General features: G+C 41.8%; 3 protein-coding genes across 4 annotated transcripts; 2 read left to right on the forward strand and 1 right to left on the reverse strand.

Moving 5' to 3' along the window:
- Positions 1-513: 513 nt before the first annotated feature.
- On the forward strand, positions 514-5,833 carry srsf3a (serine and arginine rich splicing factor 3a). Its single transcript, XM_062403044.1, has 8 exons — positions 514-554; positions 1,616-1,804; positions 2,636-2,680; positions 2,948-3,158; positions 3,246-3,401; positions 5,204-5,242; positions 5,318-5,404; positions 5,495-5,833. Exons 3-8 carry the CDS (start codon positions 2,674-2,676, stop codon positions 5,520-5,522), a joined length of 528 nt encoding a protein of 175 aa, XP_062259028.1. The 5' UTR covers positions 514-554; positions 1,616-1,804; positions 2,636-2,673; the 3' UTR covers positions 5,523-5,833.
- Positions 5,834-6,246: 413 nt separating this feature from the next.
- rab44 (RAB44, member RAS oncogene family) lies at positions 6,247-19,804 on the forward strand. Of its 2 annotated transcripts, none has more exons than XM_062403026.1 (9): positions 6,247-13,321; positions 14,368-14,441; positions 15,366-15,454; positions 15,550-15,687; positions 16,147-16,228; positions 17,531-17,645; positions 18,419-18,517; positions 18,616-18,692; positions 18,836-19,804. In XM_062403026.1, exons 1-9 carry the CDS (start codon positions 6,764-6,766, stop codon positions 18,921-18,923), a joined length of 7,320 nt encoding a protein of 2,439 aa, XP_062259010.1. In that variant the 5' UTR covers positions 6,247-6,763; the 3' UTR covers positions 18,924-19,804. The 2 variants fall into 2 exon arrangements, with proteins under 2 accessions (XP_062259010.1, XP_062259018.1); XM_062403034.1 differs by having other exon boundaries at positions 15,553-15,687.
- Positions 19,805-22,357: 2,553 nt separating this feature from the next.
- trub2 (TruB pseudouridine (psi) synthase family member 2) lies at positions 22,358-25,352 on the reverse strand. The gene is given in 9 exon segments (XM_062403058.1): positions 22,358-22,774; positions 22,777-22,977; positions 23,065-23,201; positions 23,401-23,473; positions 23,857-23,938; positions 24,022-24,083; positions 24,170-24,244; positions 24,703-24,837; positions 25,222-25,352. Coding segments are annotated over 9 exon segments (1,104 nt in total). The 5' UTR covers positions 25,340-25,352; the 3' UTR covers positions 22,358-22,553.
- Between the last annotated feature and the right edge of the window lie 87 nt (positions 25,353-25,439).

Raw genomic sequence — 25,439 nt, forward strand, 5'->3', positions numbered from 1 at the left:
ATTTAACAGAGTACAATTATTTCATTATTGCACCAAAGAAAATGTTTCATGTATCTATACTTAGATTTATTTTCAGGTTCTCACTGGTGAAGAAACATTCAAATGGATTTGGAAAACACCTCCACGAACTCAGCCATAACGATGTTGTAGACCATGCACAAGGTCACACACTGCATGTACTTTAACTGTTGATAGTAATATATGTATATTTAAAAAAAAATACTTACTTTTACTCAAGCAGAAAATGCATTGTGGCACTTTTACTTGAGTACTTTTTTTTATTTGTACTTTTACTAAAGTAAAATGTTTGACTACTGTCATCATTTGCAATCAGTAGTCCTGTTCTTAATTTCCCTTATTACAGCTTGTTACAGTTTATATCCCCGATATGTATATTTTTATTTTCCATAACCGTACCTGTAGGTTCTGTAGCTCTGAAATCTCCACTCAGGTTAAATAACGTACTCCACTGTATCTGTCTTTCTACATGTCTATAAACAGACTTCTGTGGTTGGAGATGCTGATGGAGATTGGACGAAATGTGCATGAAAAATGTAAGTGGCTGACTTTTAGGGGGACGGGATGGTGTAAGCTGAATGATTATGATTATTACAGCCGATGCCAGATCAGAAGCAGGCAGAGACACGATGTAAAACTGCCTCTAATGTGTGTGATAACTTTCACAAATTACAGCTAGTCAGGCTGCTGAGTCACTATTTTTGAAGGTATAGTGATCTTTTGTCTCTCTAAATACTGAGAGTGATTTAGAAATTACTCACTGGAGTTCTCCCCATACCAAGAATTGTGGAATCTAATATTCTAGGCTTAGAATATTCTAGGCTTATAGATATGTGTCTTCTTCAAGCTAAGCGCTTCACCACCTCATCATGGAATCAACACAAGCCACAGGTGGGCAAATTGATGAAAGAGATATGCGAAAATGCTGCATTATGGACATTATACAAGTTTTGTAAAGAAAGACTCAGGCAGGTTTTTGATTTGTTCTGGACTCCCTTTATATATTTTTTAAATTATAATGATAGGCCCTATGCGCTAGCTAGGGGATGTCGATGGCGAAGAATAAGGTTGCCTAACCCTTTCCTTTTTGTGTATATATGTGTTAATATGTGTACATATATGTGTGTGTGTGTGTGTGCGTGTGTGTGTGTGTGTGTGTATAAGTATACGGTATGTGCATGTATATGTATGTTTATATGTATGTGTGTGTAGGTATAGAGATATAGATATGTAGCTATAGAGATATAGATATATATCTCTATATAGAGAGAGATATAGAGTGGATGATGTATATTGTGTTCTTCCATGTGATAAATGTTGACATTATGGTGAAACAAATTAAATAGGTATTCCAGGCTCCTGCCATGCCTGCATATACAAAACAACTTTGTAAAGGTTTTCTGGAGATTCTGTTGTGCAGATTTTTAAAGAAAAGTTAAAAGACGTATACTTGTTTAAAACGATGTAACTACAGAGACGTTTTCTCCAAGAGCACCTGCTCACAGATGAACAGGATATTGAAGTTTACCCCTTCTTACACAGGCCATGTTACCGTGTATTTACCGTTTCGTGGCCCGACCCTCCTTTCCCTGTACAGCAGGTGGCGCTCTCTGGCTGCTCCCGATCCGCCAATAAACACCGAGAAGAAGAGGACGGAAGTAGCGCAGTTGTGACTCTCTTCCGCCGAGCAGCCGCCGGCGCTAACAACAAGTGAAGCTACCAGCAGCCGAACACGGAGGCGTGAGCTCTTCAGCCAACAGCGTCGTTTAGCTTTAGCTACTAAAAGGTGAGTTAAATATTTTGACTATTTCAATCTGCTTGTTTCCATTGCTGTTCTTGTATCAGGTGTCGCCGCCTCAGTTTAATCGTAGTTTCGGAGAGTAAATATCTTCAAAGCCGCGTCGTCGTGCTCGATGCTAAAGCTGCTAGCTCTCACGCAAGGTCCCCACGGCTGCTACATTTTTACTTGAATGTTCGCGTCGTTGACGTTGCGGCGTGAATCCAGACTTTATACATGTGCGGCACGTTACACACAACGTATTTTGCGTCTTTGTGTTATGTGTACACGCACGGAAGTTGATTAAAAGGGCGAAAGCGACGACCAACGTTACCCGGAACTCTTGGTGCGCACAAGCTAACGACAACGCGCCACGGTACTTTTGTTTGCTAGCTAGCCTTAGCATTGGAGAGTGGCGCTAATGCTGACAGTCATTTGCTGAATCACAGCGTCACACACGGTTCCCAGTGTTTTAGCAGCACTTTAGTTAAACCTTTACCGTCTTATAAAGAATCACACGAGGATAAGAGATGCTTATTTAACATTTTTTTTTTTTTTTTGAGGGAAGTGTTTAATGGCGCTGTCGATCAGTATTGAATCACACAGGGCGTGTTTCTTTTGTAGATTAGTGTTTGATATTAGAGTGGAGGCAAAATAAGCAACACGCCTAACGCCAGAGTCCTACACATTCCATTGCCACCAAAACCAACACCCTGCTCATAAAACAATGTGGACACGTCTGTTCAATGAACATGATATTATCATGCGGTATAATTTAGTTTAGGGATTTGATTGTGTGTATTGAGAGCACCATCTGTAAATCTCCTTCTTTCATTTCAGGTTCATCAAATTAATTTGAAGAGGACTAGTTTGGTGAAATGGGAGGTATGATCACGTATGACTTGATTCTTGTCACTCTGACTGAATCTTACTTTCAGGTCCTTGAGATTCTCATATTATTTTTAACTGAGGATGTTGGCTATCTTGACACATGTAATCTTAGCCATCAAGTCTTGTGTTAAGTATAGTTTATAGATGAGCGTTATTATTCAATTGTATGTTCTTTCCCCCCTGGAGAAATGCCAACATTGCCCTTCTAACATCAAACGTGTGTGTTGTGTCCCTCCATGTTTTTTGTGGTCTTTGTTTCAGATCCTGCTCTAACCAGAGACTGTCCCCTTGACTGCAAGGTTTATGTTGGAAATCTGGGAAACAATGGAAACAAGACCGAATTAGAAAGGGCTTTTGGTTACTATGGTCCTTTAAGAAGTGTTTGGGTCGCCAGGAATCCGCCAGGTTTTGCTTTTGTAGAGTTTGAAGATCCCAGAGATGCAGCTGATGCGTGTAGAGAACTGGATGGAAGGTAATTCCTTTAGCACATATCTTAGCTGTGTGTTTAAGTGCTTATTTATTTTACTGGCCTGTCTAACTCATTCACTTTTTTGTTAAGAAACATGTGTGGCTGTAAAGTACGCGTCGAGTTGTCCACTGGGGAAAAGCGCTCTAGGAGCCGTGGCCCTCCTCCATCCTGGGGTAGTGGTGGTGGTAGTGGTGGTAGACGCCCCCGTGATGATGCAAGACGACGTAGCCCTCCAGTCAGACGCAGGTAAGGGTTCCACAGTTGTTAATTCATTTAAAATATTTATTTAAGGTCTCATGAAGAGTCAAGCAAAAATGACACAGCAGATGGACATTCTCCACACAGTGTAAATATTTGCTTTTTGACTCCTTCAAAAAATCTTATCCTACCTTAACTGGAGTGATGCTTTTCTTAAACCAAATTTAATTATTTCACCATCATCCGGTATTTATTTTCATTTGTTATTTGTGTCAATGTTGTGTTAGAAAGCCGACTGTATTGGCAGCTTATATCAGCACTTGGCTGTTTATGAAGTGATGTTGAATTATGGGGACATCTTGAGATGCACAGTTAGTATTTCATCACCCATCTAACACTTTCATTGGTACTTTTAGAATCACTTTATGCAGGTGTAAATTTTGTTTTCTTTGAGTTCAGTTGCCATCTATTAATAAAACTGAACCCCGTTGCAGAGTCACCACCACGCTTCTCACCATCTGAGTCAGTCAACTAGTCCTCTTTCAGCATCATGTGACTGCTGACCAGCGAGCCCCAATCAGCTTGGCTGGTGTTGTCACATGACCCAGGCGCATCGCCAGTCAGCAGGTTCCACCAACCTATTGGTTCCTGAGCATGCAGTTCCCAGCATCCTCCTCTTCTTCCTCCAACCTTAACCCAGTCGACAGCGGTCTACTTTATCAACCAATCAGCGTCTATACTCGTTCTATTCTTCACACAACTACCGTATCAACGGGATCAGCCCATGGCTTTCATCCCATCCCCCAGCTCCCCCAAATAAGGCAGGGAAAATCATCAACAGCCACTCCCTCCAACCAGCCACCGAGCAACTTCATATCTCCAACATTTGCATCATGTGGCAAATCCTCTCTGCAATTCGACCTCCCTCACCATCAGTCTGGCGTCCTTGCGTCATTTCTATCTTGTCCAAATCCCCTAAAATAGTAAGTTTCTTTTATCCTGCTCTTTTGTAGTTTTATGCTTAATCTATCTTTCAGCGCTGCTTGACAGTTTTCCCTCTGCAGTGATGTAATATTGAGCAATTTCAGCACAGAGCTGCAAAATCGTAAGGTCAAAACTTGGTGTCATGGAACTTTTCTGTCAGTTTAAAAATTTCAATTTTACCAAAAATTTACTTAAATGGGCTGTTCAGTGTCTTCATGGCTCGACATTAAGCCATTTTGACTGAAATAGGTTGCACTTTTTATTTTGATAATGGTAGCTAACTTTTCAATGGAAATTTCCTTCCACCTTGAGCACCGAGGTTCTTTAATTAAAATCTGCATTTAAGATTTTAAGGTTCAGGATTATTCTGTAGTGACGTTCAGTGTCAAATAATGTCAGTTACTACTGGTTTTGGTGAAAGTTAAAACAACCACAGGTACCATAGTTTTTCATCAGGTCAACTGGAGTGTTTTCTACCATAATGGCTGTGTGCCTCCAGCATTGGTTAAAACCCCTGAGTAATTGCAGAGATAATCTTAGAATGTGTCTTTCCTGCTTGACATAATTGTCCCAGGTAAGCCTTAATGTCGAGCCCTGACTTTGCTGCAGATTCTGAAATCTGGCATTGTGATTTGAGCTCATTGGCCAGAGTTTCATTTTTAATGAGTTGATCTTGATGCATTTCATGGATGCAGATGATCCCTGTGTTAACAGAGAAGGAATCACGTGTAACCACGTTTCCATTTGCAACCCATGCCTCTTTAATGGTTGAGAATATAAGAGGTTTCATTGCGGACAGGAAAGCATTGAATTCTAATTCTGTTGTAATTTTTGATTTCATTCTTTTTAATTCACCTACAAAATAGATCCCCGAAGAGGAGGAGCCTCAGCCGGAGTCGCAGCAGGTAACCATTTAATCCCAGTTTCTATTGAAAATGTGTGTTTTGTTGATTTCAATTAATTTTGGGTTTCCCCTACAGGTCTGTTTCAAGAGACAGACGTAGATTCCGTTCTCTTTCCAGAGACAAGAATCGTAAGCACTCACGATCCATCTCACGGTCAAGGAGGTAAGTTTAAAAATGTTAATACTTCTGCTTAGAATTACTTAAGAAAATGTCTCAATCATGAATTTATTCACTTTTCCCTGTATTTTACAGCAATTCCGTGTCTAACGACAGGAAATGAAAACTTCAGAGGATTCGTCAGCAGGATCCTGCTATGGTTGTGGAAAGACAACATTTTTATAGTCACGTTTTTTCTTTTTAGATTTTTTTTGTCAGCTTGAAGCAGTTTAAGGTTAGCTTGTTACATTTGTTGTAATGGCAGTCTGATAAATTGACGACAATTCTTTCTTTCTTTTTTTTTGGTATCGAATTCACTGTTTACATGAATCCAAATTTTCTTACCCTGCATGTCATGAAATCAATTACTGGATTTAGTTTTAAGTTTCTGTCCTGTTACTTTTTAACTGAATTAAACTACATGTGATGCTTTTATTTGTTTGTTTTTCTTTTTCATGGCTGACCTTTAAATCACAATTGGTAACTGTAATAATGCATCGCCAGTCAAAGGAGCATACTTTTTACCAGTTACAAACACAGACTCTTAATTAGTGGTGTAAATACTGGGGCTGTAATATGCAGGTTTATCTTGAAAACTAAAAATTCAGCTGTGATTTTTTTTTTTTCTTAACTGTCACTCAGCAGAAGCATTTACTCTTATTTGCTTGATTCTCTGAAGTTCTGGCAATATGTGCTGATGCAGTCAAACTTCTTCTTCAATAAATGTTTTCCAAGGTCCAAAACTCCTTGTTGCTCATGCTTTTTAGTGTTTGAACAGGTGCTTACTCTAAGTTTAAACTTTATGAAATCTTTGACATGAATGTAAATGATTTCTGAAAATGGTAAATTAAGCTCAACTAAATTCAGGAAGTACCAAATGTTGTTGCATGTAGTTGATAGAGGATGCGTGCGAGGCTCACACAGGAAGTTTCAAGACCAAGTTGCAGTATAGGAACACCCCCGTATGAAAGGTTGAGCTGAAGCTGACTACTTGACATTAGAAAGCAGCTCATGAGATATGACAGAGGTATCGGATTTGGGTGAGTAGATAAGGCAGATAACCATGCAGAAGGACTTGAAATGTAATATGAACTGAATCCATTTTGCCTTTATGTTGTCATTGTTGGAGCTTATTCTTCTAAAAATTAGAGTTTTCTATTTTTTTTGAAGTGTTACAAAAGCATTGTCAGTTCTTGCTGTATGTGGGTTGTAGAGAAGCTAATAGTGTTTTTCTTATGTTTCCACATGGTTAATCCAAGTTGAAGATAGAACTAATTTACTAGATTCAGTTAGGGTTTGTTAGAACTGAACTTGATCTCTTGCATTACTTAATGTCTCATGCTTTAGGAGAGAAGATTAGAGATCATGTCTGCTCACAGAACAAAGCAAAGCCTTGATTTACATCACTTGGTTGTTAACCAAAGTGAAACACCCAAGGCAGACGAGTTCCATGTAGCAGGCGATACTAATGTACCACAACCAGAAGGAGATACGGGACCATTAAGTTTATCGTCTAGTTCCCACAGTTCACAGTCTGAAACGCAGCCTCTTACTTCAGCAAACAGAAGAAAGCTGGGGTCCAGAAGAAGAAATAAACAGCAGCAACATGTGACGGACTCAGCAACCGAGAAACAGGACAAACCTAGAGAGGAACTTGAGGGAAACACCAAGTGTAATGAAGCCCTCGAAACAAAACAACCTGAGAGGCAGGAAGAGTTAAATAATCAAGCTAGCAAGGATGATTCATCTGTAACACGTGGCAGCTCTTTATGGTCATCCACCACCTCTGGTTATTCTTGTGAAGTTCAGGTCCCTTCAACAAAAAACCCACAGGACATCCCAGAAATTCTGATTCTTAAAAACGGAAATAAACAGGCAGACAAAGATGAAAAACTGCCATATTCGTATGGCTTAGTGGAAACCAAGCTGGAAGTGACTGGTGCAGCTTCCTTTCTTCAGAGTGAGGAAATCAAAGAAAATACTGCTAGCAGCTCTGACTTGATTAGCTCTCCCAGTGTGACAGAAAATGAAAAGAGAAGAGAGGAAGAGTCCGACCTGTTAAGGCAAGATGGGAATGTTGAGGGCAACTATTTGAAGGGTGAGTCACATGCACAATCTATAGACACAAGGTTTTCTACGACACCAGAGGTAACCACCGACAAATGCAACCCCAAGCAAAATACTGAACCTGCAGATATAAAAAATGAGAACTTCTCCCTTCATTTGGACGCTCAGCTTCAGGATTGCTCTGTCAGTACAAAGGAGAGCATTGACACCAATTTCAGCACATCGGTGAACCGAAGAAAACTGGGGTCTGCTCGTAGAAATAAAAGGCCACCGCATGTAAAGGATCCTGTCACTGAATCTGAAGGGGAACCTGTTGAAAAGTTTGCGGGTTTTGACTTCTTTGAAACAGCAATAGTTTCATCATTAACAGAGACAGATGTGACGTCTGTGGAAGCCATGCTGGAAGGAATGAACAGATCTCCCACTGATGAAATTGAAAAAAAAGAAACTGCCCATGTTGGCATCTCTGAGTTAAGTAGTTCAAATTTCCTTCCAACTTCCAGTGAACCACTGATGAACCAATCAAATGTCAGGGAGATGCCACATGAGCTTGCCAGTGTGTACTCTGAAACAAATGTGGAAGGTAAAGAAAGAGAAGAGGATGCAGACATGTCAAAGCCGTGGGGGAGTTTTCACGGCAGTGACTTGACGAATGAGCCACGTGTGAAATCAGACTTAGAGTGCCCTATGAATCTAGAGAAACCCACAGAAGAAGACCACGGAGAACACACAGAACCTGAGCGCTTTGTTGAGCTTGCAATAGATTCATCACCAAACGAGGAGTTGTCTACATATGAGGAACAGAATGAGCATTTCAGCTTATCCGAAGTCAGTGGACCTCAGGACTTGTATGAAGAGGAGGTTAAACCTGCAGAAATACATCATTCCTTTGATGGTGCGAATTCTGAAATCTGTTTGGCAAACCTGACAGACCAAGCTGAAGTCGGTGACTCATTCAGATCTGAGTCGAGTGTGAAGGGGATGGAAGATTCAGTTACTGAGCAGGAAGTCTCAAAACCTGATTATAAACAGGACGAACCCCCTGAAATGCAAAGCAATGTAGAGGCTTTCAAACAGATGAATGAAGATGATCAAGTATATGATCCAAAGAAACCAGAGACCAGTGACATGGAGGGACTGGACACTGCAGTCGTTCAAGTATATGCAAATGAAGGCCAATTAGAGGATGATATAAAACCCAGCGTGGAACAAACAAGTCATCAGGAGAAAGAAGGAGTCCCCACTGACATGACTGAGAGCAAATCTCCTCTAGAGAGTGCGGAATCCGAAACATTTTCTCCTTTTGACTCACAACATCAGGACACTTCATTAATAATAGATGACCAAAACAACACCGACTTCAACCCAATTAGCAACAGAAGAAAACTGGGTTCTAGTCGTAGAAATAAAAGACAGAAGATTGTGGAGAGCCCTAGTGTTGAATCAGAGATGTCATTAATGCTAGACACAGACATCCAAGAATTATCAATGCAAATGATGCAGGAAGGAAGGGACAAAGCAGACCCATCTCAGACTGAAGATGTCTGTGATGAAAATCAAGAAAGTGCACATAGTAGCCACACTGGATTAAGTAGTGTTAGTGTACATTCAAGTTCTCCAGTTGAGCAACAGGTAACTGAACAACCAAATTCCTCAGCCAGCACTCACTCTCCAGTAACAGATACAGAAAGTAAACAGGACACAGATCTTTTAATGCGGTGGGGATTTTTACAGGCCGACAACTCGCTGTATGACACCCATTTAAAAGCAGAGAGTTTGGAGTCCTCCACCCAACCAGAGATAACCACAGAAAAAAGCAGCTACAGAGAACATACATGGCCTAAATATGGAATTGAGCAAGTGGCAGATTCATCACCAAAAGAGGAGATGTCTATAATGATGAGTCAAAATGAACATTTGAGCTCATCTGAGGTCGGAGGTACCCAGCACTCTGAGGATGTTGTGGAGGAAGTGCATGAAGAGGAGGTAAAGCCAATACATATCGATGACTCCTCAGTTGAGGAAAGCAACCCCTGTTTCCAAACTCTGGAATCAGAAACAAAATCGCCTCTTGATTCGCAACCTGTGGATAATTCTGTGAGCATCAAAGAGGAAACTCAGTCGGGCTTCAAACTCACAGGAAACAGAAGAAAACTGGGGTCCAGCCGAAGACTTAAAGGAAGACGGCACAGCCCAGAGATTACTGGACCAGAAGAGGAGGTTGTAGAAATTACCTGCAGTGATGAAGAAAAGACTGAAAAAGAAACAGTGCCAACAGGAACAATAAATCAGGAAGAACTGAAAGAGCAAACCAGCCCAGACTTCAATCTCACAAAGAAAATTACATCAGCTGTAGAGGAGCAGGAAAACACACAAGAAATGCCCGAGGAAGACACAACTCTGTCACTGAATATGATGGACAACAGAACAACAGTGACAACAGACTTTCTCAATACTACTGAAGAAGTCAAAGAGCCAGAAGATTTAACTCCTCTTCCAGTTTATGATGTATTTCAAATGGACTTGATTCAAGCTGTGGAAGCCTCAGTTTGGAATGATAATTCAGACTCACAAAATATCTCAAATCATGATGACAATGTCACGACCAAATCTGTCCCATCTGACTTACTCGACCAAGAAGAGACCTCTCACATCCCAAACACAGAATCTTCACCTTGTGACGATGACTCAGCGGGACGAGAACTTTGTGTCCGACAGACAACTAACGTGAATGAATCTGAGGGAGATGTCCTGTTAAACGAAGCAAAGAGTTTAATGGGTGCACTAGGGTCTGTAGAGGTTGACTTGGAAGAAGAACGCAAAGATCCTTTCAATGAAGACCATTTGGCTCAAGAAACAAACACTTCAATTGAAGTCACACACGATGAACCTTTTTCTGTTGCACAAAATGAAACGGAAACAGTTGAAATTGGTCCTGAGGAAAACACAAGACCAAAGCCAGCTGAGAAAGTTGGGATTTCTCCAGCAGCAGATGCATCAAACAGCCGAGGAGAAACGGACAACAAAGATAAAACAGATCAAAGTAACTTGGATGTGGAAGTAGATGTGAGCAATCTTGACATGGTGGAGGTGATGGAGGAGTTATCGTCATTAGTCACAATAGAGGAAAATTCCCATTGGTCACTGAGTAATGTGGATAAAGAAATGGAAATTAATAAAACCAGTTCTGTGCACAATGATGGACAAAAGCTGCAAAGCAATACCTCTGACCTGCAGACAATAGAGAGTAACATGATTCCAAACAGAGATGATTCAGTGGCTCTTCTTCCTGATCAGTCAGCATTCCACAACGAGGAATTTGTTAATCCTGCCGCATTTGTTCATGGAACTGATATAAAGGCTGGTGAGGTAGATGTTAGTGAGGAGCCAACACAGCAAGATGATTTTAGAAGCGATGAGTTGCAAACAACCTCTGTGATCATCGGTAGAAGAAGTCCATCAATAAATGTGATGCTTTCATCACCAACAGAGTTGGTGTCTCCAATGGAGAGTCAAAATGAATATTTGAGCTCATCTGAGGTCGGAGGTGCGCAGCACTCTGAGGATGTTCTGGAGGAAGTGCATGACGAGGAAGTACAGCCAATGCATATCGATGACTCCTCAGTTGAGGAAAGCAAACCCTGTGTACAAACTCTGGAATCAGAAACCATGTCGCCTTTTGATTCACAACCTGTGGACAATTCCCTGAGCATCAAAGAGGAAACTCAGTCGGGCTTCAAGCTCACAGGCAACAGAAGAAAACTGGGGTCCAGCCGAAGACTTAAAGGAAGACGGCACGGCCCAGAGATTACTGGACCAGAAGAGGAGGTGGTAGAAAATACCTGCAGTGATGAAGAAAAGACTGAAAAAGAAACAGTGTCAACAGGAACAATAAATCAGGAAGAATTGAAAGAGCAAACCAGCCCAGACTTCAATCTCACAAAGAAAATGACATCAGCTGTAGAGGAGCAGGAAAACACAGAAGAAATGCCCGAGGAAGACACAACTCTGTCACTGAATATGATGGACAACAGAACAACAGCAACAACAGACTTTCTCAATTCTACTAGAGAAGTCAAAGAGCCAGAAGATTTAACTCCTCTTCCAGTTTGTGATGTAGTTCAAATGGACTTGGTACAATCTGTGGAAATTACATCAGCTGTCGAGGACTCTGTTATTATAGAAGCTCTACAAAGTGATAAGCAAAGTCCAGAAGGCATTAAAGAAGGCCTTATACAGGATCAACCTTTCAAATCAGTAGAGGTACCAAGTGTTGTTGTGGTAGATAAGGAGATGTTAGAATCTGTCATACAAGAGCCAAACAACGCTCCTGAAGGAGCTCACAAAACCAACTCTGAGATGAAGCATTCAAATCCACATGTCAGTCCCAATAGGCGGAGAAAGATGGGCTCCACCCGCAGAAACCATGGATCACGATCCAAAGTGAAAAACTCACATCAAGAGCCGACACATACACAATCAGAGAGTGTAGAATCCTCCAACCAATCAGAGAAAAGCAGCTACAGAGAACACACAGAGCCTAAATATGGAGTTGAGCAAGTGGCAGTTTCATCACCAACAGGGGAGATGTCTCCAATTGAGAGTCAAAATGAACATTTGAGCTCATCTGAGGTCGGAGCTGCGCAGCACTCTGAGGATGTTGTGGAGGAAGTGCATGAAGAGGAAGTAAAGCCAATACACATGCAAACAATGCATCAAATCGATGACTCCTCAGTTGAGGAAAGAAACCCCTGTTTACAAACTCTGGAATCAGAAATTAAGACGCCTTTTGATTCACAACCTGTGGATAATTCTGTGAGCATCAAAGAGGAAACTCAATCGGGCTTCAAACTCACAGGGAACAGAAGAAAACTGGGGTCAAGCCGAAGACTTAAAGGAAGACGGCACGGCCCAGAGATCACTGGACCAGAAGAGGAGGTGGTAGAAAATACCTGCAGTGATGAAGAAAAGACTGAAAAAGAAACAGTGCCAACAGGAACAATAAATCAGGAAGAACTGAAAGAGCAAACCAGCCCAGACTTCAATCTCACAAAGAAAATGACATCAGCTGTTGAAGACTCTGCTATAATAGAAGCTACACAGAGTGGTAAGCAAAGTCCAGAAGGCATTAAAGAAGGCCTTATACAGGATCAACCTTTCAAATCAGTAGAGGCACCAAGTGTTGTTGTGGTAGATCATGAGACGTTAGAATCTGTCATACAAGAGCCAAACAATGCTCCTGAAGGAGATCACAAAACCAACTCTGAGATGAAGGATTCAAGTCCACATGTCAGTTCACCCAACAGGCGAAGAAAGATGGGCTCCACCCGCAGGAACCTTGGATCACGATCCAAGGTGGAAAACTCAAATCAAAAGCAAGAGCTGGATAAAGAGGATGTAAATGTTGGCGATGTTTACTCTGAAAGTGTCTCAGTAATCGCTGAAAAGGAGCCACCGATTAATGATCAGCAAGAAAGCAGTGACTCTGAGCAAAGGAAAGAGAAGGTGTTTGAAACAGTGGAATTGAGTCACACTGGTGAATCTCAGGGGAAATCTCCAGCTCGGCAACCACTCGAAGAAAATCCTGATTCTCTCAGTCAACAAGCAGAAAGAGAGCCTCATCTAACCCCAGATCACCTCACTGCACTATCCCCTCATGATGTTACGTCAGAACCAGCAGCTGGAGGGAGAAGAAGAAAGATGGGATCTAGCCGGAAGTCACGTGGACCTCAAAAGGATGACGACAGCATGATGAGTGCTCAAAAAGAGAGAGATGCGATTCTGACTGATGAAAGTGTTCGCAAGACAACACAAGAGCACAGAGAAGAGTCTTCGGCCCTGGAGGAAAAACTAGAGGTGAGAGGCAAAGCTTTGATATTAAGTGTGTGTGTGTGTGTGTGTGTTAATGCGTTTGTCCAATAACTAAAGGCAAAATATCAGTGACCGAGTTTTACAAAACATGGTTGCATTATTACTTGGTATCTTGTATCTCCGGATTGATAACTTTTGAAGCTGATCAGTCAATGGAAAAATAATGACGTCATTAAGAAAGTGCATGATTTCGACATAAAAAAGTTAACATTGACTGTACTGGGTTTGCATCCCCCCTCTGGTGCACTTCTGTTAGTAACGGGGCAGATTTAGTAAACAAATTACTAGCCCCGGCCTTTGAACTCACTTTAAATTTTCCTGTCAGTTTAATTCATGTAATTGTATCATACAAATTGATGGCATCACACAATGGCCCTTGAACTTGAACTCGTCTCTATTCTTAATGACAGTAACAGTAGAAAGTCTGTGTTGTGCTCAGCTTCCTGTTTGCATTATAATACTCGCAAGTGTTGGTTCCAAGAAGCATAAAATGACACAATGAACCAAAATGAGGAACATGTGGTCAACACTACAAGTTTCAGGTAGTGAAAGGGGAACATAAACATGTATCTGTTGTCTTGAGAACATACCCATGTATCTGTTCTCAAAGTCTCTCTGTCTTTTTTCTCTAAAGCGTTCACTTCATATACAGTTGCACAACAAGTTAAACAACAACTAGTCAAGAAGGTATGTGCACTGGTGGGAGAGGACATCATGCAAAGCAGAAATCTAATGAGCGTCATCCTTATGCAAATATTATTTGTTTTGCTCCAGAGCATACTCATCAAAGTCTTGCTGCATTTACTTTGCATAAAACATTATGTTTTCGTGGCGTTGCATCATATATCAGAGGGAGTGCAAACAATGTATCAGCCTCACAGTACAAAACTTCAGAGCTCAGATCAGTAAATGCAACTTTCAGTCGCTCGGTGTAAAGCATGGAATATGGTCCTATTTAGCAAACAAAAGAGAAAGCTGTTTAACCGTTTGCTGATCGACTGATCTCTTGACTGAGGGCTCTTTGTCTGCAGGTGGACGAAAGTGTCAAACAGTCATCATCCGGCGTCGGCGTCTCAAACACCCCAGAGCACTCGAGGCCTTTGAGGTAAAACCAAACACCACAGCTCAACAGAGATAGAAAACAAACACTGCCGCCTCCAAAACCTGTTTAACCTCCTCGGTGGCTTTGCATATAAGTGTCGACCTGCCTGTCACCATCAGAGAATAATCTTCCTTCACATCAGCATGACCCAGTTCAGAATAAATATAAATCTTTTACACCTCTATTAGGTGAGGTTTTCTATAGACTCTACATGTACCTTCAGCCAATAAACAAATAGGTGTCTGGATTCAGTGTTCACATTCTGCAGAGTCGCTTAAGGTGGTGAAATACAAAGAATTCAAGCCATTATCTTCTGAGGCAAACACTCAACTTCCTCATTGTTGGCAGTTCAACAACTTGTCAGCCTGCCAGCTAATCTAGCTTGATGTGATATGTGTAATATTGCACCGGGTGCTGTGCACTCATTCTCTTTTTTCACTGATTGGCGTTAGACTAAACATCCACCAAACACTATTGTGTGAATCTATTAAATATTAAAAGAGGTTTTGAATGTGACTCATCAAAGCAGCCTTTGGTCGACACTAATCCTCACGCATATACAGTGGGAACAGTGGAAACAGGGTTTGGTGCTAACACTACACACACCCGTTTGGTTTGCCAGCAGGTCGATGGCATTGTTGGTTTCACATTGAGCAGCCTCCAACTAGGATGATTTAGATTGTACAGTGTCTTCACAGAAAAAAGAGGTGATAGTGACCTGATGTGACTAAACACAATAATTAAACATTAACATTTTAAAGTAACATTTTTGCTCTGTGTTTTTCTCTCAAATTCCAATGTCACCTTATGGTTATATCCACCCAGTTGTTCATTCAAAATACTGATGGCTGACATCCAAACCCTGCAGCAGACTGTCCCTAACTAGTTGTGTCTGTTATGTCATATAACACTTTGTCTGTCCCGCAGTGGGAAGGCACCTGAAAGAGGGACTCCGGTTCAACGGCACGATGCTGAAATGCGCCTGAGACAAGAGAGTCAAAAGACTTTTTCTTTGGGTAAATTGAACAGTAGGATGTACACCCTGAAGTCAAGAGGCACAGTCGTTTGTCAAAGAGAAAATGCAAACGTTGTGTTTTTGTTTTCCCTTCAGCAGGTGATTCCAGAGGAGCAGACATCGGATCAAAACGTTACAACGTGATGCTGGTTGGAGACAGCAGCGTAGGCAAGACCTCCCTGATGCAAAGAGCTCAAAGTGGGAAGTTTTCTTTCGAAATACCTGCCTCTATCGGTAAGACCCGTATCTCTACTGAAGTATATTAGGTGATAAAGTTTAAGACAGGACAAGATAAGATAAGATCCTTTATTGAACCTCATGGGTTGAAATAATAAAAAACAATGACAAGAGAGCATGAGAGAGCGTTGATGAAACCCGAGCCACGCGGGACCGTACAAAACCGCAGAACGATGATCCACCCACAACAAATACCAGCACCAACAACAACAGACACATCAGAGCAGCATCAACAGAAGCAAAACAAGCAAAATAATAACATGACTGCATGTGTTAGAAATGAGGCCAGTTCTCGAGACAATGAGTGAAGGTGTGGTAGAAAGCACAGGCTCTTATTCTATTATCAAGGTGTTCCGTAATTGAGAGGCTTTCATGGTTCCAATAGATCTGCATTCTCATAAATGCATAAATGACGGTAAATATAACAGAATCGTTTACAAAATCATTTTTTAATAGGCCTTGACACCTCTTTGTGGACTGTGGTGGTGGATGGAAAGCCTGTGGTGCTCCAGTTATGGGACACAGCGGGTCAGGAAAGGTAAGTCTCCTGTTTGAGTTTACAGCTCATCACTAATTTTTAGGTTAACAATTATCAAAGATGTTAATTATAGGCCTCCCACCTCGACAGTACAGGTCATGTTTTAGATTTTAGGATCGATTCACATGATCCTTAAAAGTTCATCCTGTAAATATAATGTTTCACCCTTTCCTGTGGTGATTTTAAACATAGATGTCAGCGATGTCAGTTTAGCAGGGAGGAGATTTCTGGCACAATGATACCTAATTCCTGTTTGCAGGGAAGAGAAGTACTGCATGTAGTGAAAGAAAACTTGATTATGTTCGATGCCCATTATTCTGATGACCTGGAGGAAAGCTGGAAGGTGTATTTAAGGACATCTGAAAACCGATCAAGCTCTGAACATGTGTACAGGTGCTCTTTCAGGTCAAGCAGCTTTTCCTGGGTTTGGCCCTGATGTCTGCTGTGCATGAGCATGTGATCTGGTTGTTGGTTGGAGGGAAGGTGGTTTAGTGTGTCTGAGCAGGAGGCATCACCGTGAAGGGTACAGGGTGCTACTTTGTGCTTTCTAATGTCCTGAGTCCTCCACCATGACGTGTGAGGGGACCCAGGTCGGGTTGTCTCTGTCCCGATGGCTTTCTCGACACACAAAATGTGACGGGGGCATCCCGGGCTCTCAGCAGAGTGTGAGCCAAGACTTCTGATGAGCACATGTTAATACATCATGTACGTGTGTTATTGTAACAAGCGGCAGATACTCTTCACACAGGCCTGAACATGTGCCAGACGGTGTGCCCAAAACTACATCACTATGTTCAGGGGTCCATTTGAAGCCAAGTTGTAGAATGTTACAGAACCGGTTTGACACATCTCAGCAAAGTTTTGTATTCTAGAATGATTACAAATGTCGTGCCTTAGGCACAGAGCAGTGTGTGCACGGAGCAGGTGGGCGTCCACATGTTCACTCCACAAGCCACTCATTTGATAGGGAATCCCATTTAGCATGAATGCCCAAAGAACAGAAGTCAAAAAATGAAAGTGATGTCATTGAAAGATTTTCTCAACCAGAGAAACCAGAACAAACCTTTGGCAAATTATCAGGAAACTCAACGAACCAGTGTAATGGGCTTAGTGGAGACACCGCTTTCACCTCAGGCCTGTTCAGTTACGACACTAAATTGTTTCCCACGGTATTACTTTACTTTCACCAAAGAATGTTATGAAAATGATTCAAAGTGAAGTTGGTGGCCTCCGCCTGGATCAAACAGGATGTTGTATCTCTGCTCTGATCCCCTCAGAATGTAATGTTTCCTGTCCCCACAGGTTTCACAGCATCACCAGGCAGGTTTTTCATAAAGCGCAGGCGTTTCTCCTGATGTACGACATCACATGTTCTCAGAGCTTCACCGCCATCAGCTACTGGGCAGACTGCATCCAGGTACTGTGCATTCCAAGTGTCCATGTTGGAGTGTGAAACGCTGTCATCGATCGACAGGCTTTGCCCACATAGTGTTTTTAACTGTTGAGGTCGGACTTGGCTGTGATACATCTGCTGCCCATACAACTGCTTGCCAAAAGGCCAAACGCTGGTTCATTTCACAGTTAAAACAAGAATTGTTTCTATAATTATCCTGCTATTATAAATCATACCTTTGAAATACAGTTTTGCAAATGCAGCTGCAGCACAGATAAATAAACTGACAGCAGAAATGGACAATTGTGAATGAACGCAGGGATTTTACTGAGAGCAACACATTTCCTGCACCTGAATGGATATACCTCCTCAATGACTGTTATATAATGAACTAGATTTTTTCACAACATACCTACCAATTGCTTTACATGGTTTTTCCCACTCAGTGGAGGCCAAACGTCCGACAAGGCCCAGCAGTCCCTTTCAATTCAATCAAGCTGCACTAAATTTCACACACTCATAGATAGTTATTCCCTAGGAAATTGCTCAAATTGCTTTAAAACAATTATGGATCTGCTTCAACGTGTCATGGGTTCTTTCTTGGTCCGTGTCCCATCTTTTCACCAAGTTTCGTTGAAATTGAATCAGCAGTTTCTGCGTAATCCTGCTGACAATCACTAACCTCAGATGACATCTATAGCACACTCTGACGGTGTAAAATTGCATATACATGCTGTAGGATTTATAGAACATGGAAGCTAAATATCAGAATCAACCAACTGTCCCATATTTTGCAGGAAGCTGCACCAGAAGACGTGACCATTTTACTTCTTGGGAACAAGAGTGATAGTGGAAAACGGCAGGTTAACACTGAGGAGGGAGAAACCCTTGCTAAGGTTTGGATCTGTGGCGTTTACATCATCACACAATTTCGGATGACGACGCAGAATTTGTAAATGGTTGTTATGGTGAAAGTGTCTGTTCACCTCCACAGGAGTACAACTTTGAATTCATGGAGTGCAGCGCTGCCACAGGTGATAACGTGATTCACTCTTTGGAAACCGTCGCCAGGTAATAAACACATTTAACGATATTTCAATTTTCTTTGCGATTTGTCTATCTCACCCGAATGATTTTGGAACAGTCTCTGTGCTGTAATGTCACGAGTCGCCTCAACATCAGCTGCTCGTGTTGCTGTCGTTGTGTTGTTGCAGGATGTTGAGTGAAAAAGATGACACAAGTGAGGAATCCATGGTGTTACACAAAGAGCCCCCCCGGAGCAAAAGGTCAGGATGTTGCTGAATTTGTGACGATGGAGAAACTCGGATCCAAGTGGAGGTTCTGCATTCAGTGTTCATCACAACTATTGTTTTAATCCATGGTTACATTTCCTTTGTACGTCTGCCTTTGGACAGTTTAGTATTTCTATCAAGCCTGATCAGGTCAATGTTTGATTTAGATGATAATATAAGAGTATGAATTTATATGTGTGCTTACTGGACATCTCTATGTATATACTATACACCCAATGCAGGTACTGTATAATACCAGGATTCGAAGAACATCCAATTTTTTTCTGTAAAAATGCTCATTTGTATCATTGTTCGCTGTATGTTTCATCAATTTAGATTAATTTACCTTCCATGAAACACTCTGCAGTACTTTACAGGTCCAATTTCATATCGATGATCAGATTAAATTGATATATATAGAAGCACTTTAGGAATGTAAGAATTTATGAAAACATATCGTCTTGAGGTCGTATCGACCTCTTAAAGCGCTTCACAGTACAAGACACATCCACTCACACATTCATACAGACCTACTATTCACAGCGCTCTTTCAATCACACATTATTCACACACTGCCAGAGGAAACTTCAGAATGCAGACTGGAGGAGCCGGGGATCGAACCACCGACTTTCTAGATACTGGTTCTACCTCCTGATCAACAGCCACCCAAAACAAAAGGTTTTCACAAAGAAAATCATCTACATCATGCAGCTATTTAGTGTTTGTTCTACACTGTTTGTATTTTACAAAGTGTTATTTCAAAAAAGTATTAAACTCCTTGTGATCCTTGTGTTTACCATCTGCTCTGAAGGAATGGTGTCGGTCTCATAAATTAATTTCATTCCTCTATTATTAAAGACAGTGGTAATAAAATGATTGACTTGCTCTCAGTATGAATGTCTTAATGTTTTTATGATGTTGTGAAACTTGAGTCACTGAATTACTGTAATCAAATTGTTCTAAGGTCATGTGTCGTCCTCAATAAAGCTGCAGATCGACGACTCATGCTCACCAGTGTTGTGCATGAACGAACGCAAAAGAACGCGCTCATTGAACGCGTCCACTTTTATGAGAACGATGAACTGAACGCAACTCAATGACAAATAATGAATTTGAACGGTGAACACGTTCATATTGTAGCGTCCTCGCGTATAGACAACAGGAAACCTCTCTTTATGTGTAACCAGCGAACACGACACACTTCTTGTTCGTAACTCCAACACTCCAATCATCCACCACTGTATTCTTCACTCCCCTTCCTCATTCACCCTTGCTAGCCAACTCATCAGCCAATGAGAGCCTGGCATCCCACAAAACCCTACAGCCATTGGCCTAGAACTGTCACGTGCCCCACTCCTACCTGTTCACTGACCCTCGGGACATTTCAATACTTTCTCCTCAGGAGAGACGCTGTCTAAATCGAATGCTCAGTAAAATGTCCGCGATTTAGCCTAACCGAGACCAACTAACTAGACTTCGCACTACGTTACCCATCACTCATGGCACACATATGCAGACCAAACAAGCAACGTATTCCAAGTGTTTTCTTCTCTGGCAAGTGTCCCGGCTCTGAACCACACAACTTGATAGAAGGTAGCTTCATGGATCAGAGATCTGTTGAGCCGTATATTGAATGAATCTTCTCTCAAAAAATATCCCCCCCACTGGGCTATTCTCTAACAATAGGTTTCATCCAGTATCTAAAAGTCAAAAATATAAAAGTAACTTTTAAGTAAGGCTGTCAAATATATGTAGTAAAGTAGAACATATTTTAAGTATAAATTTATAAGTGTTTATCAAAAGCAGCATAAAATGACACCGACACACACACGATAATTTGTTCATCGACTTGTAGTGCTTAGTTAAATTCGAAAATCATCATCTGAGATGGCCTAGTTCGTAAAGCATTGCTATTCCTGCCCACTTTAGATTGGCATTATGTTCATTTGGTTAACATTAGCAGGACTTCTACTATTAATTGCAAAATATCCATCACTATGTTAATTTAAATTAATTAAATATAAAAAAATTAAAATTTAATTTAAAAAAAAAACAAAAAAAAACTGCGCGTGCAATACCTGCGCATTGGGCTTCTGCGCAGAATGTGCGCGCGCAGTTTTTTTTTTTTTTTTTTCCCATTTCTTTAATTTAAAAAAATATATATTTCATTTAATTACATTTTTTTATATTTTATTTTATATTTAAATTTTTTATATTACATTTCATCATCATTATTTCTCCGCGCTGGTTCAGGGGTAAATGATGCTGGTCTTCACAGGTGACTGACCTACGCAAGCCTTTAGCCGCCACCCCCACCCAGGAGATAATGTGCCTGTGTGTGTGGTCGCGGTGCTTCCTGGTTCTTCCCGGCACTACGCTGCCGGGAAGAACAGCCCAAGTATTTAACATGGCCGAGGAAAGGAGGCGGACCACTTTTCGCAGCGCTTCTACCTCCGGTGCGTCCCGGGGTTAGAGGATGATGGTGTGACGTTAATGTCTTGTTTTACATTGCATGTGTCACGTCTCCTATGTCGCCTGTACCAGGGGCCGCCCCTGTCAATGGTTTTCTTGGCTCGCTGTCTGGCCGGTAACCAGCCGTCCGGACCGCTCCGTGAAGAAGGAGGAGGAGATGTTTGTTTACTTGGAATGAGGCCACTTCTTTTCTCAGATATACAGCAGGTACAACACTCACAACCCCTCTAGGTGGTCCGTCACTTCTCCTTATAAACACACTTTTAGCGTATTTTCCCACAATACCCTGGTGCACTACGTCACACACTACAAACTTCCCTTAAAGGGGCAGGCCATAACTGCAGCGCATCAGCTCTCAGTCTCATATACAGATGGCAAGAGAAAGCAGAGAGGGATTTTTACACACTGTCTGATAAAGATTCCGACAGTAAAGGCAAGGAGTAATGATGAATAAGGTTTTCTTTAACAAGACTTTAATTCTCACTTTCCACCAAAAAACTATGAAATGAACTATGAACTAGTTCAGAATTTAAATGGTGAACTATCAACGTGAACTATTCATGTTTACTTGTATGAACTGAACTTTGAACTAGTTCATGAGAGGTGTGAACTTGCACAACACTGATGCCCACGTAGTCAATCTGTGTTCTCACAGAAGTTGTGTGTTTCCAGACAGACAAAGACACCAGTGTTCCCACTGGAACAACAAGTCCTTCAATGGTATGAAGAGTATGACAACAATGGCTGCGCTGGAATAACCTCATAACCTCATAACCTCCCCAAAGGAGCATTTGTGGGAAACATATGCTGAGACATCATCTCCTCAGAAGCCTGAGAACATTACACCCAATCTGATCTCAGTGATCCACTTCCATGGAGAATCGCTGCATTTCTCTACCCTTCAGTTGCTTGTGGATTTCAAACATAGGCTGGAACATTTGGAAGATGGCAGCAAAAACAAATGTTCAAAAGTTTAGTCAAATTCTTTTTCAGTTTATTTCAAGATAAAAAAATAAAATAAACCACTTAAATATGAAGATTTGGTAAACCGGTCCAGATGACCTGCACAGTGTTTAAAACACGATTAACAGCACAGGTCTCTGAAGATGGAGCGACGTTTGCATTTAAAATAAAATGCATGCATGTCAATTATTATCAAGTATCTTGTTTAGTAACCAGAATATCTGGTCTTTGAGATCTCTTTTTTTCCCGATTGAGATGAACTCATTGAGACGCAGCCTCCGGGCATGAGCGTCATCAACATCAAGTCTTGTCCTTCTTCCCGCTGCCGCTGCTTCTTCGTTGGTTTCATGTGGATGACTCCATCACAGTCTCCTCCACTGGTTGTAATCCCAGATGCTTGATCTGGGACTGGGAGCGTCTTTTGTTTCTCTTACTGGAGCGGTACTGTTGGATGGCCTGCATGACACCAGCGGGCGTCCAGCGGTGAGATGTCAGAGCGTCCTGCAGCGTGAACGGTCCGTCTCTGGTCCGTCTCACTCCCGTGCACGCTGCCGTGCTGCGCAGCTCCAGTCCTATCTCGTGCACGACTTTGCGCAAATATCTCTGCGTTTCGTTTAGGCACTGCACCTCTGTAGGCAGGAGACGAAAAACTAAATCGGCATGCGTTTTAAATCGTGAAATAAGATGTTCAATGTGTTCAATTTGAGATGATTTACCTAATGTGAAGTTGGGAGGCTGGAAGTGAATGCAGCGCAGGCCTGTCACAATGGGCACCGATTTGCCGTCCGGACCCAGCAGACCCTGCACAGCCATCTCATAGGCCTCCTGTGAACGCATGTCCACGTTGGAATACCTGTGTAGAGAAATATGAATCTACCTGCATCTCTGAAGCATTTATCATTGTACATATTGGGCCGTTCCCCAGGGCCAAGCACCTCAGTGGGTTTATATTACAGTCATGTTTGTTGTAACAGGAATTCAGATCTATAGGAAGCTTCAGAGCAAAAACTGTCGATGGAGAAATCAGTGAATATAAAATACAATGAACTAACATTAACAAGGCCTTTTGATTGGCTCCCTGCAGCATTGCCAGAACTCTGTTCAGCTTATCCAGTGTGATGTGATCTGTCGGACACAACAATATCATAATTATAGGTTCCGAAGCAATAGGATATTAATTACATAACATACATTACAATACAATAACAAGGTGTTAATATGCATAATATGATTTTTCCATCCTAAAGGTGAAAATGTAAAAATGCGGTGGAGAAAAGGACCTAAACAAAACTTGATATCAAATGGAGGGTGGATGGTGCCTTGAGATGATACAATAACTTAAACTTAATAATGAGCTGCTTTAATTATTCAGTGAAGGTATTAAGTTACTTCAGCTACAGTATCCTACTATCAAACATAATGATCTGAAACTCTGTGATGTTCAGAGAATGAACTGTTGAAACTGAAGAAATAAAATCTTAATTGATGGAAACAATGAGGGATCTCACCATAGGTGGTTCTTTCCACAACACGACCCGTGTCAGAGAAATCATCTGTCGCGCTCCCGAACGCCCCCTCCACCGTGTAATCCTGAAACACACCACGCGGAATCAAACCTGCGACTGTGCCTTCGTTTCATTTCCCATATGAAACCAGTGGAGAAGGAAACCAACCCTTGTGATTCGTGTGTTGTAGAGATCGTTCAGGACCTTGTTTCCATTCCCAACTGCAAGAACTGTACATGAAAACCAGGGTGTGAGCTCTCTGAGAGACGACAATAACACGCAACATTTTCTCACAGGATCGGATCTAAACTCGCACCTAAAACTCCAGAGGACGAGGCGTCCAGACGATGTCCGACTCCCACTCCAACATGCCTGAATTCAGGTCCAGTCACTGAGACACAGAAAAAAGAAACTGCAGCGTTTTAGTTTTCTTCAGAAATCAAACTTAAGAAGTCAATGATGAGACATCAGGTCTCATTTGCTCTGCAGGACAGAAAACCCTGAGTGAGCAGAGTTTTAGTGCTGACCGTGTGCTTCCTGCTGTGGCAGCTTTCTGGTGCAGAACTTCATGAGGAGATAATAACAAGAAAATCCATATTTGTGGCAAGTAAAAGTAAGGGAATCCTTAGTCTTCCATGTGGTCACATCTTCATTCAGGTTAAAGAATATGAACAATCACAATCTATTTGAACTAATAACACACAGATACCAACAATTATCCATACTGGTCACGTCATTCAAACACTGATATAAAATACAGTCGCACAAATAAATGAGCGTGACCTTTCTATAGAGGACTGTGTGAGATGGGACAGGGGGAGGAGCTGTACAGTCAGTGAACACACTTACCCAGAGGGTGGTTGGACAGAGCAGGGACAGAGGCTGCAGACAGGGTGAGTCCCCTGGCTGTTTCGGTGTCAACGCCCGGCTGAGCCAGGAAGCGAACCTCCTGAGGACAAGGCTTCTGGGGAACAGAGTTTAAACCTGGAGGAGACAGAGGACAGCATGATGGAGGGGTTTGACTTTCACTACAAGTGGGAATTAGCTGTGCTATACCTCAGAGTCACACAAGTCACTAACATTCATTTGGAATAACATATTTCGCATTTACACACGTGTTCTCCCATTTAGAAATGTCGTCAACCATTTAGGAACCTGTCTTCACATTTAAGAACGTGTCCTCACGTTAAGGACCATGTTCCCTCATTTGGGAACGTGTCTTCACATTTAAGGACATCTTCTCTCAATTGGGAACATGTCTTTACATTTAAGAACGTGTTCTCATATTTAGGAACATGTTCTCTCATTTAAAAACGTGTCCTCACATTAAGGAACCTGCTGTCACATTATGGAACGTGTTCTCGTCACCTTTAAGAAGACTTGTCTCGATGTTGTCCCGGACGAGTTTCCAGTGAACACCGGAAGGTTTGTAGACACAGAACAAGCCCTCCAACCTGCGGAACATGCGAATAGATGGAGTCGCCATCGTGTTGATAACATCAAGTCGTCACGATGTCAACACTCCCACATACGATGCGTTTTACCCTCTACAGTTGCGAGTGACCGGCAGTGTAAGTTTTGACGGC

The sequence above is a fragment of the Platichthys flesus genome, chromosome 2 (genome assembly GCF_949316205.1).
Source record: "Platichthys flesus chromosome 2, fPlaFle2.1, whole genome shotgun sequence".
Lineage (NCBI taxonomy): Eukaryota > Metazoa > Chordata > Actinopteri > Pleuronectiformes > Pleuronectidae > Platichthys > Platichthys flesus.